This window comes from Micromesistius poutassou (genome assembly GCF_964030765.1).
Source record: "Micromesistius poutassou genome assembly, chromosome: 19".
NCBI classification, from domain to species: domain Eukaryota; kingdom Metazoa; phylum Chordata; class Actinopteri; order Gadiformes; family Gadidae; genus Micromesistius; species Micromesistius poutassou.
In genome coordinates, this window is record NC_140289.1 from 6,209,599 (window position 1) to 6,226,212 (window position 16,614).

General features: G+C 42.0%; 1 protein-coding gene across 1 annotated transcript in view; it reads right to left on the minus strand.

Annotated features, from left to right (window-relative positions):
* fbxo16 (F-box protein 16) overlaps positions 1–16,614 on the minus strand; it is a gene marked incomplete at both ends in the record, with an annotated part of 35,378 nt that overhangs the window by 17,260 nt on the left and 1,504 nt on the right. The window contains 3 exons of the mRNA XM_084484266.1: positions 14,996–15,185; positions 15,554–15,632; positions 16,058–16,335. Coding sequence (XP_084340392.1) covers positions 14,996–15,185; positions 15,554–15,632; positions 16,058–16,335 — 547 coding nt within the window. The remainder of the gene's footprint in view (positions 1–14,995; positions 15,186–15,553; positions 15,633–16,057; positions 16,336–16,614) is intronic.

The following is a 16,614-nucleotide window of genomic DNA, read 5'->3' on the forward strand; positions in this document are numbered from 1 at the left end:
ATGCGATACATTACATAGTAATAGCCCGAAGCAACGGACACAAACCCACCAAATCTACGGTCTATATTTCTCCCCCTCCAGGGCCTGTTGATTATATACTCAGCCTCAGCATATTTAAAAGAGAAAAAAAACACATCTCGAGCACAACAGATAAAGGTTACAAAAGATAAACAGAATAAACAGTTCTTGTAACCAATTTCTGATGTCCAACAAGCTGGTTGTGTCCACGTCGCTTTAATGACTTGTGGTCCAGGTCTGGTTCGGAAATTCAGTTACTGTGAGGCAAACAGATCCATTATGCCTCACGGAGGAATCAATACGGGCTTGTTCAGACCCGGCCAGATAAGTGTGTTATGGACCGTGCCGGTCGGTGTGGGGACGAGCTGGAAACTGGAATATATATATATATATATATATATATATATATATATATATATATATATATATATATATATATATATACTCAAAACACACGAAGGGGGCAGCAATACACACACACACACACACACACACACACACACACACACACACACACACACACACACACACACACAAACAAACACAAATAACTGCTATGTATGTGTAAGTGATTCTCATTTCAGTTTAAACATTGCACAATTCTGTTTTTCACTGTCATGACGTGATTGTGATTTTACTTTTCAGGAATTCAATAATTATTTTATCTCTTGTGAAGATCCACATTTCAATTTCCAAATTATAATTTTTTATATTATCGTTATCGAGCATGCAGTGTTAAAAATGTATACAGCTGAATCATAAAAAATATATATCATTACCTTTTTAACTTTTACGAGCATTGAAACAGAATTAGATGATTATTGTAAAAGTGTGAACATGTAAGGATGTCTCCAGCCTGTGCATTTGTTGGGAATCTCTTAACAAATCTGAGGGAATTGGCATCACACAGTCATCAGAAACTATCCAGTGTAACAATGATGGAGAAGGCTTGAGTCCACCTCTCTGGGCTTTGAAAAGGTGCACATTGCAGAGGTAGCAGTTGGCACATGGAAAGGTTGAAGGAGGGATGGCTGGAGTGGGACGGAGTAACCTTTCATTAGCAGTAGCTATTCTTTACGGAAACGTCAAAAACTTTAACACCTCATCCTCATCATTCTTTTTCCTAGTAAGAAGCAAGGCAATGTTGTATTTCTTCAGGCGTGCAAAGAGGTATTCCGTTATTATATTGTAATGAACGCTGAAGGCAAAAGCGACCATAATGAATGGCGGTGCATTCACATATTTTTCCCCGGAAACGAATGGACTCATTATCTCGAAACCCCTACTTTGAGAACTGCAATAATAAACGGTGAAAAAACTGGTTGAAGCATTGTTTTGTCAAGCCTGAAACAAAGATGGATGTATTTCATTATGAGTTTGTCACAAACGCTGACAGACAACAGAAACAACTGAGGAAGGGGTTTTTCCCGCTGTCTTTAATAAATCCACCAAGTTCTGCCTGCTCCTGTCTGCTGTTCAGGTCACGTCCTGGTACCTCTCCTAGTACCATCGCACCGCCATGCACTCCTTTAACATGCCACTATACCATGACTGATTTATATCTTCTTCCTGTCCTCTGTGTGTGTGTGTGTGTGTGTGTGTGTGTGTGTGTGTGTGTGTGTGTGTGTGTGTGTGTGTGTGTGTGTGTGTGTGTGTGAGTGTGTGTGTGTGTGTGTCCCACCTTCTCCTTCTCCTAGGTTCTGACAGGCTGAAATTGCTTTATTATTCCCCAAGAGTCTGCCGCGTCCCTGGGTAGCACTCAGCTCATCACCCATCACCCTCCCCCCTTCTCTCTCAGAGCAGGAAATAAAGAGCCAGGCTTTTCCTGGGTGACATATTTGTGTAATAGTCCCTGGTTCCAGACCCAACCAACCAACAGCTGGGCAGATGGGGAGGACGGGCAAGCAGAAGAGGCGAGGAAGGCGAGGAACAACTTAGCCTGTGGGGGTTCCAAAGTATTTTGTATTGTTGCGGGGGACTAAGACACAAGGGGTTCAGTCATATGCTGCTCTTGTAGTTTGTCTCTGAACCTTAATGCTGGCTTAGTCTCAAAAATCAGATTCAGATTAACTAACTTATCTAGAGTCTGTTGACAGACAAGCTCCAATCTGGTTGAACGGGGGGGGGGGGGGGGGATCTCTTAGTGCGTGGTTGGTTGATTATAAATAGAAGGTTAAATGGAATACGGTTTGGTAGGTTGAGGTATACTTGACATGGTTCTGTTAAGGCTGTGCTCTGTTCAGTGAAGAGAGGCTATAGGCAATATACTGTCAAATACCATACCAAGGTTCTCCTCCCAAAATGTATTTAAAAAGAGACACCAGGTGTCAACATTTTCTCCAGAGTTTGCATTCCATATTATGGAAAATCGGATTAAAAGCAAAAACAAAACTCAAAACATTGAAAAATGGAAACATCAAAACACAGGCTATTTTAAAAATCAAATCATAACGCATAAGGCTACTCCAATAGTGTAAAAACAAACAAACTGAAAGGGAAAGTGGAAGGAGGAATCTGCATTACAATGGGCCCCAAAAGCAGGGGCGTATTGTCTGGTCTGGAAATACATCAGCGTCTTTGGTTTGTTCTGATTGCTTGAACCCTGTATTCCATCAGCCGCCGCCTTGTGTACAATAGAAAAGCCTGCGCAGACAGACACCCACGATTTAATGACGGGCTTAATATCTGTACCTGCCTCCGTATGCCTCTGTTTCAGACAAGGCTGGGGAAACTCATCCTCTGTTATTGGCTCTGGGGCTGATGAATAGGTGTGACTCTTCTGAGGTTTTGTGTGGCAGTATTCATATTGGATTTTTATTTGTGCGTGGTTATTGCTGGTCGGAACAATGTCATATTCAACCGCCTGCGAGGAAGGAGACCATTTCTCTGTGTTGAGGTTGTTTTTTCATGGTCAATGTTTTAGATATTTTTAATCAATTATGGTTGATTGTTTCGATGGGTTACTGTGGTTCATTAATAAACTTTTTTTTGTCTCGGTTTAGTTCTTCCTCTGGCAGCTGAACTGAAATATCTAATTCTCTATCTAAAGAATGTCTCGAAAAATGATCCCTGAACCTTTTCCCACCAATATTCCAGTGTTTGATATGACTAATGTTTTATTTATGGGACAATATGGCTCTATAACATCCAGACTAATATTCAAGGAACACCTCAGTCCTGCAGGAAAACAAAACATCAGACGTGCCAAACAGGAACACGCAGAAATAATTTCAGTGCAACACGCCACACTTTAAAACCCCAGCCCCTGAGAAGAACCTAAACCCAGTCACAACAACAAAGGCATCCATATTGTTTTTGTTCCCCCCAGAAATCATGTGTGGGGGGAGGGAGTATGTTACACCAACTTTACTTTTAATGACATCTCCTTGAGGACTGGGGTGAGGCTTTCTCAAAGTTTGCTATTCTTGTGGGGTCCTTCACACACACTCACACTCACACACATGCACACACACACAAACCCACACTCACACACTCACACACACACACGCACAAACCCACACTCACAGACACACAACGCACACGCACACGCACACACACGCACACACACACACACGTGTTGACGCCACGCCTAAGCATCACACCATGTCTAGTTTCCCACACAGTCCCCCACCCCCGCAGCAAGGGCAGCATGAATCAAGTTGTGTTCTTTGTTCATGGGTCTTCACTCTATTTCAGTGAATCTTACTTTTTATGTTGGTCTCCTTCTGTTAAATCATAGTTGTCATTTTTATGGGGTAGCGGGCTTTGGAAAGGGTCCCGTTGTACGAACAGACCGCCCACTGATTCATCACCACCACTACTGGTGTAGCGCCACACACATGCCTTCACTGAGATATTGATATTACAGTGTATATGGCAGGTGTTGACAGGGTGAACATAAAGATGTGTGGGGAAGCGGACTTTCAGACGTAAATATTGAATCATGGGATAAAACACTGTTTTGATCCACTGGTGTAGCAAATATATACGCTAACACCTTCATGTTGTCGGGTTAAACTTTATCTCAAAGGCAAGCAACTTTGAGAACGCAAACGGGACAATATAGGGAACACAGAACTGCAAAGCGCACTGGTATGATGTTTGAACTGAAATATACGTAACCTGGAAAAAATGAATTTGGTGGAAAAACACACACACACACACACAAACACACAGGTTGTCTGAGACTAGAGTTTGCCCGCTCGGGAATAAAATGCATTGATTCTTCCAAACTCCAAAAGGGTTGTTGTGAAATCAAAGTATTTTCCCTGCTCTAGGTAAACAAATTGAGGCCCTCTGTGCTGTTTATTTATTGATGATGAACTCTCCTCCAGGCCGTGTATACAGAGTCAGGCGGACAAAGTTGCAAAGTTGGGTTTTTTACTTTTTGAAATGGCTTCTTTGTTGTGTTTCTGCAAGGTTTGATTGAAGGGCTTTGATTAAAGACATTTTTTCGCCTGCTCTTGGTTATGGTGTTTCGTAACAGACATGAATGCTGCCTGTCTGATTTTTTTTACCTCCCCAAAAACGATAGTAATATCCAAACAATTGGGTTTTGGGTAAACACAAAAATAGTTGCCTTTAAAGTTCCATAATTAGAGTCCACGGATGACAGCGAATCGCTTTGTTCAAGAAATTGTCTATATTTTGGTGCATCCGTTTTTCTTTTTTCTTTTTCTACCGCTGGTCCCGCAGTTTGAATCCTGATGGGACAAACAATTAAGGTTAAGTAAACAAAAAGGGAATAAATACTCTTTCACATCACAGCACATCACTGTCAAAGCTCAGGATTCATTTCATACATATTTAAACTGTAAAAATTCTACCTTTGTAACTGTTTGTTGACAGTTGCTGGAGCTTTTTTAGCTTTCTTGCTTCCAAATGCATCAGTTTGTTATTGTAATCAACGCTTGTGTAAGTGAAATTACAATATACACAGCTATATTACAATGTCATACCTCTTTCTCTCCCCCATGTCTGCATCTATCCCAAAATAAAGCTAGGCAAGATTCATGTTTTCTATCGTGACTTATTACAAGGATTTGTTGAATATTTGATTCTGATCAGTCCATCAAGGCATTCTACGGTGTGTTATTTCAGCATAGCAGACTGCTTCTCTGAATTAAAGATCGTTGCTAGGGACCTAGTTCCCCCCTAGTTTCCGTAGAATGGAATGGATACGGAATGGAATATGTTTTTGCAGAAGGAATAAAATCATTTTTTAATAATTTAAATTATTTATTTGATTATATTTGGTGTAAAATTGAAGATAGTAAGTAGACGTGAGTAGAGAAGTGTTATAAGGGGGGTATTGATACTATCTGGTTTTATGTCGCTAAACATTATCCCTTGCATAATAACTCTTTCAGAAAGTAAGCTTCCTTGTGTTGTCATTTCCTGATTCAACGTGACCCTTGCAGTGTCTCCAGTGTCACGTGAGTTGCGTGTACGTAACACCTGGACTATATGAGCCTCTTACACCGTCACATATGCATCAATTCCAAGACCTTTGAGAAGGTTCCACAGCTAAACTGGAGCTGGCCGACGCCGTCAGAGCAAATCATCTCCAGAACGTCCCTCGACATATCCGAGCACCTCCATCATGTTTCACGGCGTAATATCACAAAGCCGTAATACCTTCAAACTCGATTAGCTGTGGGTCCTGTTCCCCGCGTTGTCAATTTGAGGCTGCAGAGCAGCATGAGCTCTGACAGAAAAGGGTTTAAAAAGAACAAACCTCTACAATAACAAAAAGGACGAGAAAGGGAGGCCAAGGAAACCACATGTTTCTGGCTTTGGTCAAATTGAATCAACAATCGATGGTGACTGAACAGCTCAGATATCGACATACACTGCATTCATTTTTTTTGTGTGTGTGTGTGTGTGTGTGTGTGTGTGTGTGTGTGTGTGTGTGTGTGTGTAAGCTTGTATGCTTGCCTCAGTGCCCAAAATGATACAGAGGCTTAAAGAATATCAATATGGGCCATGGGAGGAAGTGGTGAAGATGTTACCGTGGTGACCAATCCAGGAGATCACGATACGTAACATAACAGCACCCTTTCAGGGCCCCTCCATCGAAGCTAACACAGCGACCCAGAGTTAGTCTTCATACGCATCATGTGGGAGGATGCGTCGAGAGAGAGTGCTCCATCTGTGTGTGTGTGTGTGTGTGTGTGTGTGTGTGTGTGTGTGTGTGTGTGTGGTGTGTGTGTGTGTGTGAGTGTGTGTGTGGGTGTGTGTTGTGTCGGGTCCTGCAAATGTTACTTGGACAAATTACGCTTTAAGCTGATGGTTCAGACAGGGTTAGACTACTTGCGCTTTAAGACTTTTTCTCTGTACCTTTCAGATGCAGAAAACCTCTTCAGGACATTGCTACACCTTTAAGAGATTCAAATATCCCACTCTATCTCCCAGCGTTCAGGAATAACTCAACCTAGACCGCTCACAATGCCTGTCAGTGTAAGTATGGCTGCCTGCTTCTCTGGGCCTTTCAGACGCTGCATTCATGCAGCAGAGAGGTTCATCATCAGCTCCACGACACATCATCAACGCCTCGGTCCCACCACCAGCGTCAGGACTCCATGGGGGATCATCCATCTCCTGCATGCCATCTATTCCGTGATTCAAATATATCCTTGCATTCATAGAGACCTATCGCCGAAAGGACACATGACAAATGATCATTTTCCGTCCAATTTGTCTCTCCTGATTGAAACTGTAGCAGGTTCTCTCGGTGGCAAGGACTTTGAAAAGGACTTATGTATGTTTATTCAATCCGGCGTCGACCCTGACACTAGTTCAAATGTGCCTTGAACCTCCTCCATTTAACAACCACCCTAACATTGACAAAAGACAATAAAAACCAAAAATATGTTTTTTATTCCCTCCAGATTTCATCCTGACACACTTCCTTTGCATCGGTGTGACACAGACCTGATGAAAGACTTCAGGGTATAGACAAGATGTTGGTGAACACACCAAACAAACAAATAAACAACATCAAATGCACTGGGCCCACCAGTAGCTTGAGCACCCAGCAGCCTTCATCTGGAACACCAGGTGCGATGAGATCCTGCCGCTTGGCGTCACTTACAGCTCAACTCGGGTCGTTTAATTGGAACAGGAAGCCATGAAGAAGAGAGGGCGTGCTGTTCCTTTGATTTAGAGGCGGTGTGGGGGAGGGCGTGTTTTCTTCTTTTTCTTCTGGTATATAAATTATTTATTAATCTCCGGAAGAGTAATTGAAAGTTAGCGAGGGTAGCGGGAGTGAGCGCCAGCCTTAGCATGTCTCGCTAATAAGCCGCTGTCCAGCTTTGAAGTTCAGCACGCGGAGCAAAGCACTCACCAGCTCTGCTTTGTATCCGCCACTAACACGTGTATGCACCACAGAGCGCTGGGATAACATCTGAAGCTCCCTCTCTTGCTGTCTTCCTGGCTCTCCCTGTGTGTGTGTGTGTGTGTGTGTGTGTGTGTGTCTCTCTCTCTCTCTCTCTCTCTCTCTCTCTCTCTCTCTCTCTCTCTCTCTCTCTCTCTCTCTCTCTCTCTCTCTCACTCTTTCTCTCTCTCTATGACACACATTGTACCCACTCAGAGAGTAACTCATGCACACACCCACTCACAAACTCATACACACACAGTCACACACACACTCACTTGCATAAACTCATATATGCGCAAACACATACACAAGCAAGCACATAAAAAATGTCTCACAATGAAATAGACACAGAGGCACAAGCACGCAAATGGATGTAGTAATATATACAGTAGCATAGATATAAACACACATACACATTCACACTGACATACCCATTATGTAAAGCGCTTGGGGTACCTTGAAACGTGCTATATAAGTGCAATCAAATATTATAATTTGAAGTATTAACACAGCGAACCAGATTTAGTCTTCATACGCATCATGTGGGAGGATGCGTCGAGAGAGAGGGCTCCATCTGTGTGTGTGTGTGTGTGTGTGTGTGTGTGTGTGTGTGTGTGTGTGTGTGTGTGTGTGTGTGTGTGTGTGTGTGTGTGTGTGTGTGTGTGTGTGTGTGTGTGTGTGTAGAAGTTGGGAACTGAACATTTTTGACAAACTTGGACAAATTAGACAAAACAAAATACCTGCATCTCTCTCACTCTTTCCCTCACAGACACACGTACATACATTCACACACTGACTTGAGACTGACGTGAAAGATAATTGAACGAAAGATAAAAATGATTACGTATGTTGAACTACACAACGAAAGTACAAAGAATAAACTTCAGTTGGAAGAAGTTTCCACTAGTCTCTCGTCAGTCTTTGATGTCTCCATATAGTTTTTGTCACTTAATGTTCCTCATTTATACGACTAGAACGAGACGTTTCTGTACCTGACGGTTAATTATAGATCACAAGCACTTCTCTTCCAGCTCTCTGGTCGTATCCTCTCTTAATGAACTGATTCCCAGCGACAAGGTTTTCTCTTCGCTGTGGGAGTACACTGAGGCAACTGGCAAGATCAAGAAGATAAAGATTGCTTTTCTAAGAACATGGATGAGTATAGCTCATAGATACACGTCATAGTCACTGAACACAGATTTAATAAATGGCTTTGGTACCAACAGGAAGGATGTGAGTCAGGGTCATCATATGTACTCCTCTCATAGCAGCGAACGACATGCCTTCCGGCAAGGCACTCAATCCCCCCTTAAGTTATTATGCTTTTTTACCAAAGAAAATACGTTTGACCAATGACTTCAGCTAGATGTTGTTAAGAAGGGCATCTTGCTATTGGATGCCTACTACAGCCGGACTGGGAACAATGGTGCTTTTAAAACCCACAAGACTGTCCCACCCCCTCAACTCAACGGCCGTTTTGTTCCAATGAAATCGCTCAGTGACGAATGACCAAGCCATTGAGGAAAGTGGCTGTCGGCCGTGGAGTATTTCAGTCATCAGGATATATACCACCCGTAATAAAGTTAGCTGTAGCACATCAATCACTGTCACCGCCTGCACAGCACTGTCTTTCAAAGTTAACATACACTGTAATCTTTCTCTTGGCAAAGGACTATTAGTTTTAGATTAATCCTGCTTATGGACATGATCGCCAATCTAAGCACTTAAATGCTGTAGTCTTTCTCATTCGCAAGATTCAATGTAAGGCTAGGGCTTGTTTAGATATACATTGTTTGATATTTTATTTTATTTCCAACCTCAGTATCTGTCATTTCTAACTCAGTATCCTTCCCACTCCCACATCAGCTATAAGCCAGACTGCAGTGCGGTTGTCTCTAGACTTTGTGAAACATTAAGTGTGATTAACTGTGTTAATATGGAGGAAGTGCAAGCTGGATGCACTTGAGACTAACTACAGGTTTTGATGGGCCCTTCATCGGGAATAAACCAAACTGAACTTTTTAAAATGTATTCAAAATGTGAACTTGTTTTGAGTGTAGTCTATCTGTTTCCCTCCTTTAAAGGGCTCCTTAGTTTACCACCAGTTGTGATGATGCTTAGCCATACCTGGGGGTAAAAATATGGACCTTTTTACATGAAACACCCCTTATTTAAACATATTTCATTCCAGAAAAAAGGACATTCTGTAGCACAGTTAATGGGAGAACATTGTGTAAGCAATTGCAGGACAACGGGAGATCGAAATTTTGTTTGAAGCCACTGTTTTTTCCAGTTTATACAAAGGGAACCTCAAGTCACATCTGTGCATGCTCTTGCTCTCTCTAACTCTCGCTCTATCTCTCTCTCTCTCTCTCTCTCTCTCTCTCTCTCTCTCTCTCTCTCTCTCTCTCTCTCTCTCTCTCTCTCTCTGTCTCTTTCTCTCTCTCTCTCTCTCTCTCTCTCTCACTCTCTCTCTCCTTGAAATCTGTCTGGAAAAAATGACAGTGTCAATTGTGTGTGTGTGTGTCACACACACACACACACGTATAAGAATTTAGCAATGTGCATATCTTTAATTCATATTAGCATCCTCCCCACATAAAATGTTGTGCAACATTATTGTTATTGTTTATTGTTATATATGTAATGGTTGGACATCTTGCTTAGGGTAGGCTTCGGACACATGGGGGTCAAACCTTGAACCTTACGTCCGTGACGCACACTCAAATAATATTGCAGCCATCAGAATAAGACATTTCTGCACATGGGGTCAACAAATCAATATAGCTCTAAAAGTTCCTATTGTCTTAAGTGCTTCTCAGTCTAGTGATTCACTTGATTGTAAATCAAGGCGGCGTGACAGAGGGAGAATGTTTACATGTACATTTTATTTTTGTGTGTGTGCGTGTGTGTACAGTACATGAGCGTGATTGTTTGAGGACGAATGACGGGCATTGAAGTGTACATTATTAATAATAATGTGACAAGAGTGTTTTTCTTTGTACTTTTTACATTTGATGGAACTATTACTGTAGTTGCTCAAGTTTATTTCCCCAAGTTTGTTCCCCCACAATCATTTGTATGATGTCTTCTGCATAAACATCACATCTCTGCCTCCACTTCACACAAATAAATGACGCAATGATCGTACGCGGGAAGAATAGATGTAGGCCTATATCGCTGCTCCCTGCTCATCTCTGGTTCTGTTCAAAGGAGAGAAAAAGAGAGAGGGCTTGAAAAAGCTTAGGTCTACTTCTTTCATCCAACATTTTTGCTATTGTCCCTTTTTTGTTTGGCTTTGATGCATATTTTACTAGCATAAGCTATGTGAATTTAAGCCGGCATTCTCAGTGGTGCTTTTATGTTGACGCTCCGCATGCCTGAGGGATCGCTGCTGGTTGTGGTTCCAATGTGTCTTCAAACGTGGGGAGATTAGCGCATAACCTTTTATTTTCTTACGATCCCTAAGATCGGGCAGAGATTCGTTATTCGACCCCTGTGCTTGTTTTTCCATAAGCTATTTTTGTTTTTATCTATTGAATTTATTTATTTATTCTATTGGATCTGTGGTCATATTAGCTGCTGACATATCCTGACGTTGGACCTCCTGAAAAAATACTACCCCAGAGGAAGTATCTTCTCCGGAGGAAATGCTAATTACCTTATACGTGAATGAGCTGTAGAATGTCGGCATTTCGCACTTCACGTTAGTGGGCGAGTTGATGACGCTTTCAAGCGTCACTACAGCGGGAACATGCCAAAAGACTGCGAAAGAAGCAGTAATGTACGACCGTATAGGACAAAGAGGGCACGCGTTGGGTCAGCGGCTGAAGCGACCGAACAGTTGGCAGAACTGGACCGCAGGATGGAGGTCCTAGAGAACCGGGAGCGGGATGACCGCATATGGCAAGAAATGCGGGAGGACCGGGACAGACAGGCGGCCCAACTGGATTGACCTGTGTTCGAATTACGTGGGAGCCAGAGGGAGCCGAACTCCCATAAAGTGAGGACTGGCTTCCATAAAGGCAACAAAGTCAAAAATCTGAGGTGAAAAATCTCTCATATCTGAAGGTGTCTGCCATATGTTGCATTGTAATTTAATTAAACAACGCTCATTATCCATTGTCCATCCCCGTGCGGTATCTTACCATTAAAGACATTAAATTAAAATATAGGCTACTATACGGGACGTAGACCGACTCATTTCACGGATTCCTGTACGACCGGGTTGCCTTAAACATCTGTCGCATATGTCAGGTGAAAACTAAATGTCAAGGGAAAGAGGCGGTGGTTTAAAAAAGTATTTTGATCGCTTATTAAGTTCACTCATTGCTTATAATGGTTTATTCGTTTCCCAGTATCATTTCCTTAATTTAGAAGAAGTTTCGTTCATTTTTGAATTGTAAAATAAATAAAATAATTGTTTGAAGTTGCGAGTTTTTGAAATTATTGGAAGCAATTCGAGCTGACCTTGCCTGCTGTAGGCCTACCCACGGCCCAAAATAAAGAACAGCCGAGACAATATCCTCAATTCAAACATGCCGTTTCATTTGGTCTCAATTGGCTTGACGTGAAATTGGAATGAACATGCGCAACGGGGATTTCTAAAGGTTACTGTACAGTGGCGGAGACAGCAGGAGCTGAATCATCACTACGGTAGAGCTAAGAAGGTTCTAGAGCGCTTCAGACCAACCTTACCAACGCGAGATGTTAAGGTATAACTTAAAGAAGAGGTTACGAATACCGGTGCTTTTGCCCATGGTAAGGCTTATTAATTATCTTTTTCTCCGGTAACGCAGTCGTTCGCAACACCTTTCTTCTTCATTGTTCCTGCTATTGGTTTCTAACTCATGCTCCAATCTTTCATCGATGCCTCAGATGTTGTGGATGTAACAAAATATCTGATGTATCGCTGCAACAACAGCTAAGAAGATCGCAGTGAGTTCTGCCTATTCTGCTTCCATGCTGTCTGCGGTCAAACAACAACAAACCAACGTGACAGCGGCCGCAATTATACTATGTTATGTCCCGCCTCTTGAGAATTTAGACCCATAGGCCTACCCCCCCCCCCCCCCCCCCCCTAAACCATCCAGAGATTCTACTGATGTCTGAGCGACACCGATGTCCGCATTTCGGGCGTCAAGTGTGAACAAGTGTGAATGACCCTCAAGGTCGAACCTCTTGCTCCACAAATGTGGAGAAAAGACGGAAGTCATATGTGAAAGCAGCTTTTAAGTGCTCGTAAATTAGGCCTTTTCCCAAACCAGGGAAAGGAGTGTAACAATACTGTTACAATGTTGTTTACATGCAATATGATTCTACCAGACACCTTTCTTTAGATTATTATTTTTAATGCATTTGCATTAGCAGAACAAGTGATTAATAATTTTTAAGCACATATGTATGCATAATGTTATTGCCCTGTCAGCACAAAGAAAGTAGATGATGCGGGTGAATCTTTCCACGACCCTGAACAACTTTGACCCAGCTGTGCTGAGCAGGTCAACAACTCACAGCAGGGTCTATTTTCCGTCCAGAAATACCCGCCCAAACCGATGAGCAACAAAAAAAAGGGTCCTCGTCTTCTCTTGTAGCTCAACAGTGCCATCTACAGGTGTGGTGTTCGGCAAAACGTGTGTGTGTGTGTGTGTGTGTGTGTGTGTGTGTGTGTGTGTGTGTGTGTGTGTGTGTGTGTGTGTGTGTGTGTGTGTGTGGGGTGTGTGTGTGTGTGTGTGTGTGTGTGTGTGTGTGTGTGTGTGTGTGTGTGTGTGTGTGTGTGTGTGTGTGTGTGTGTGTGTGTGTGTGTGTGTGTGTGTGTGTGTGTGCGTGCGTGCGTGCGTGCGTGTGTGTGTGTGTGGGACTTTGGGTTGGCTTAGGGTTAGAGTTTATTTTGGGGGTTTTATTCTAAATGTTCTCAATCTGTTATTCTGTTCATTGTTGTTCTTTCTCTTTTTTAGATTTTAGATTTTCTCATTTTATCGCCCTCTTTTCTTGATTTTCTCAATCCCTTGTTCTCTCCATCTTTTTGGGGATTTCCTATTCACTCCTTTTTGCTCAATTTCTTGTTCTCTCCATCAGTTTCCATTGACTTTTAATGTAAGTCAAAACTAGTCATCCGGATAACCTAACCCTGTGTGTGTAAGATTTAACTTAATTTAAGATACATGTTTGGTTTGGTTTTCAAATCTGCCTTTAACTGAGCTCTCTCAGTTGTCATCCAAAATGTTTTTTATTGATAATTGATAACTACAAGTTGTTTCACATTAAAATTATATTTAATCAGGTGGTTGTTTGATGACTCAACCTTGACATCGTCATTGATCTAATGGTATTAGATGATGTTTACAGATCTGAGCCATCTTGGATTAGAGTCTTAATCTAAACTGAACAAACCTCAGCAGTGTTTTTTGCTTGCATCATATCTGTTCAAGATAATTATCTAACTCTGTTAGCTGATATTGTTGAAGGAGAATAGGTTTGGTTCACTTGTTAAATAGTAGATTGGTTTCATTTATGTACTGATATGTTATGTTCTGTGTATGATATGTTCCTTTTTTGTTTTGAATAAATATATTTCATTTTGTGTATTTTACAAATATAACTGGTATGGAGCCAGAGTTGGAGGTTTGGATGGGATGGTTGGGGTGTATCTTCACATGATTAATAACAGTGCATTTACAAACAAAATTATGCACGTATGATATTAACATTGTAGATGGACTGACACATGCTCATGATACTGTAAGTGACCTTGAGTGTGAGAAAGACGCTATATAAAATAAACTTATTATTGTTATTATTACAAGTGAATTAAAATACTGTCTGTTTTTTTATAAAACTTTATTTAAAAATAGATGCACACAAAGCTTTCCTTTTCGTTTTTTACTCTTTTTGTTAAATCTTGAGTTATGATTCAATGTTTATAATGATTTTACCTTGTATTGAATGCTTGTGTGGATTTCAACTTAACAGGTATACATATCTTACTTAGTCACTATATTTTTTGACTCTTTGACTTTTTCTCATGTATCTCTTTTTCACACATTCTCTGGAGGGTTCTTGGAATACATGATAAAGCCAGTAAGAAAGTTTGTCTTAGACATTTTTCTTGCTGGGCTTAAAATCCAGACAATACTGTGGTTTTGTCAAAAGGTCGGACAATTAAAGCTCACATTTTAAACTGCAGCATCCATGAGTGACTGAGTTTCAATACAGTTGAAGGTCATCGTTTAGTGTAGTTCCATCTTATTCCAGAAGAGAGCGTAAATTGGCTGATCTATGATCCGAGTATGTCCATGGTTGGCTCTCAAACAGCGGTACGCCTGGGGGGAAGAGAGGGTATTTAAAAGCATTATTTTTACTGTACAAAAGGAACTATTAGTCCTAAATAATAAACACATATATGTAGCCTATATGTATCATAGTGAAGTGGCTCAGGTTTTGAATTCCTAGTCAGAAAGTTATGAGTTTATTGTCTATTAAAAAAAAAAAAAGGTAAGAAACCTCATCATTAACTTTATATGATGTATTTATTACAATATATATTTTTAGTTTGTTGTGTACAGTAAAATAAAATAACAAGGTTGTTATATGTGTTACTGGGAGGGGTCCTGGAGGTACGCTGGGAGACTCTGAGGGCCTCCACACTCAGCCTTGGGACTGCTGGCCTCACCGGACCCGGCCGGATCCCAGCATTCCACTGGGCCGACCCCGCCCGGTTCTCCTTCGCTGCCATGGTTACATGGGGGTCAGAGAAGGAGGGGGTGGGAGTGGCCCAGTCCGGGCGTGTCTGACTGGGATGCAGATGTGGGTGGAGGTTTGTGGGGGTTGGGGGAGGAGGAGGAGGTGAGAGAGGAGACAGAGGGAGGAGTGGTCTGTAGTTGGAGTCCAAGTCCAGGGACGACAGCATCATCTGACCAGGGGGAAGATGGAGAATGACGGTGTGGTGATGTTGCTACAATCAGAGTGTGTCTTAGATTTAAGTGATCACATAATATTTCAGGATATTTAGGACAAAGTCTTAGGCTTTTAATTATTTGCCATTTTTCCAATTCCATTACCCTTTTAAAGGCATTCACTTCCTGAACTATTCACTATTCTATTATTCATTACAATCAAGGTAAGAGCAAGTGCTACCGTGCTAGCTAACTGGTTTACCTGGGACTTGGCTTTGCGTAGTTTATAGCTGCCCGCAGTCAGTGACTTCCTCATGCTGTCAACGCTGCCCCGCATTTGCCTGGTCAGAAAGATCGACACAAGCGTCAGATAGTGTTTGGTGGAACACTCAGAGCACACAGCATTGGCTAACATTAGCATAGAGAATGCCTTGTGATGGTTTTCAAACTGTGGTTCGTGACCCTTTAGTGGGTAACAGCAGGGGACCACCAATAAATGTGGGATGGCCACAATAAACTTTTTTTTTTGTCTGACCGACTGAAAAGATAAATAATGTATTAAACAACAATATTTCCATAGATAAGTAATGAAACTTTTGACACGGCATGTTCATAACAATGTAACCTATTGCTTATCCACACAAAATGAACAGTACGGTGGTTGAAACCACAACAGGAGGGCAATGACATAAAAGAGATTATTTGGTTATGGATAGAGATAGAGACACAGATAGAGGCTAGAGGAGGTGAGCGGTGAAAGCCGTACGCTTGCTTGGCCTGATCCACGGGGTCCAGGTTGGACAGGTAGTTGAATCGCTGGGTGTCTTTAGGGTGTCTGTCGGCGTGTCTCCATGGAGGAAGACCCAGGCCTGGCTGCTGCCCCTCCCCTGCCTCTAGGCTCCTCCTGCTGTAAGGGTCTTCTCTGGCCCGCTGGGGCATGGATATCAAGCGCACCTGGTCGAACAGGGCTTGTTCTATGAGGTTTGGAGTCGCCGATCGGATGGCGGTGACTTCAGGAACTATGAATGCCTGGCAGCATGGGGTCTGGTGGGAGGTGTAGGAGATCACACACACGCACACACACACATGCACACACACACACACACACACACACACACAGGGCCATACACATAACATACAGGGTCACATAAACACAAACAGGGTGTGTCACACATACACATAAACACACACACACACAACAAACATTTATAAACCTTCATAACCTCAAACAATAGACCTCTTTTTTTTTTACCTTTTATCATTGAGTGATAAGTATTAAACATCATGTACATGTATCTATGACTTAATACGACCCCCACATCC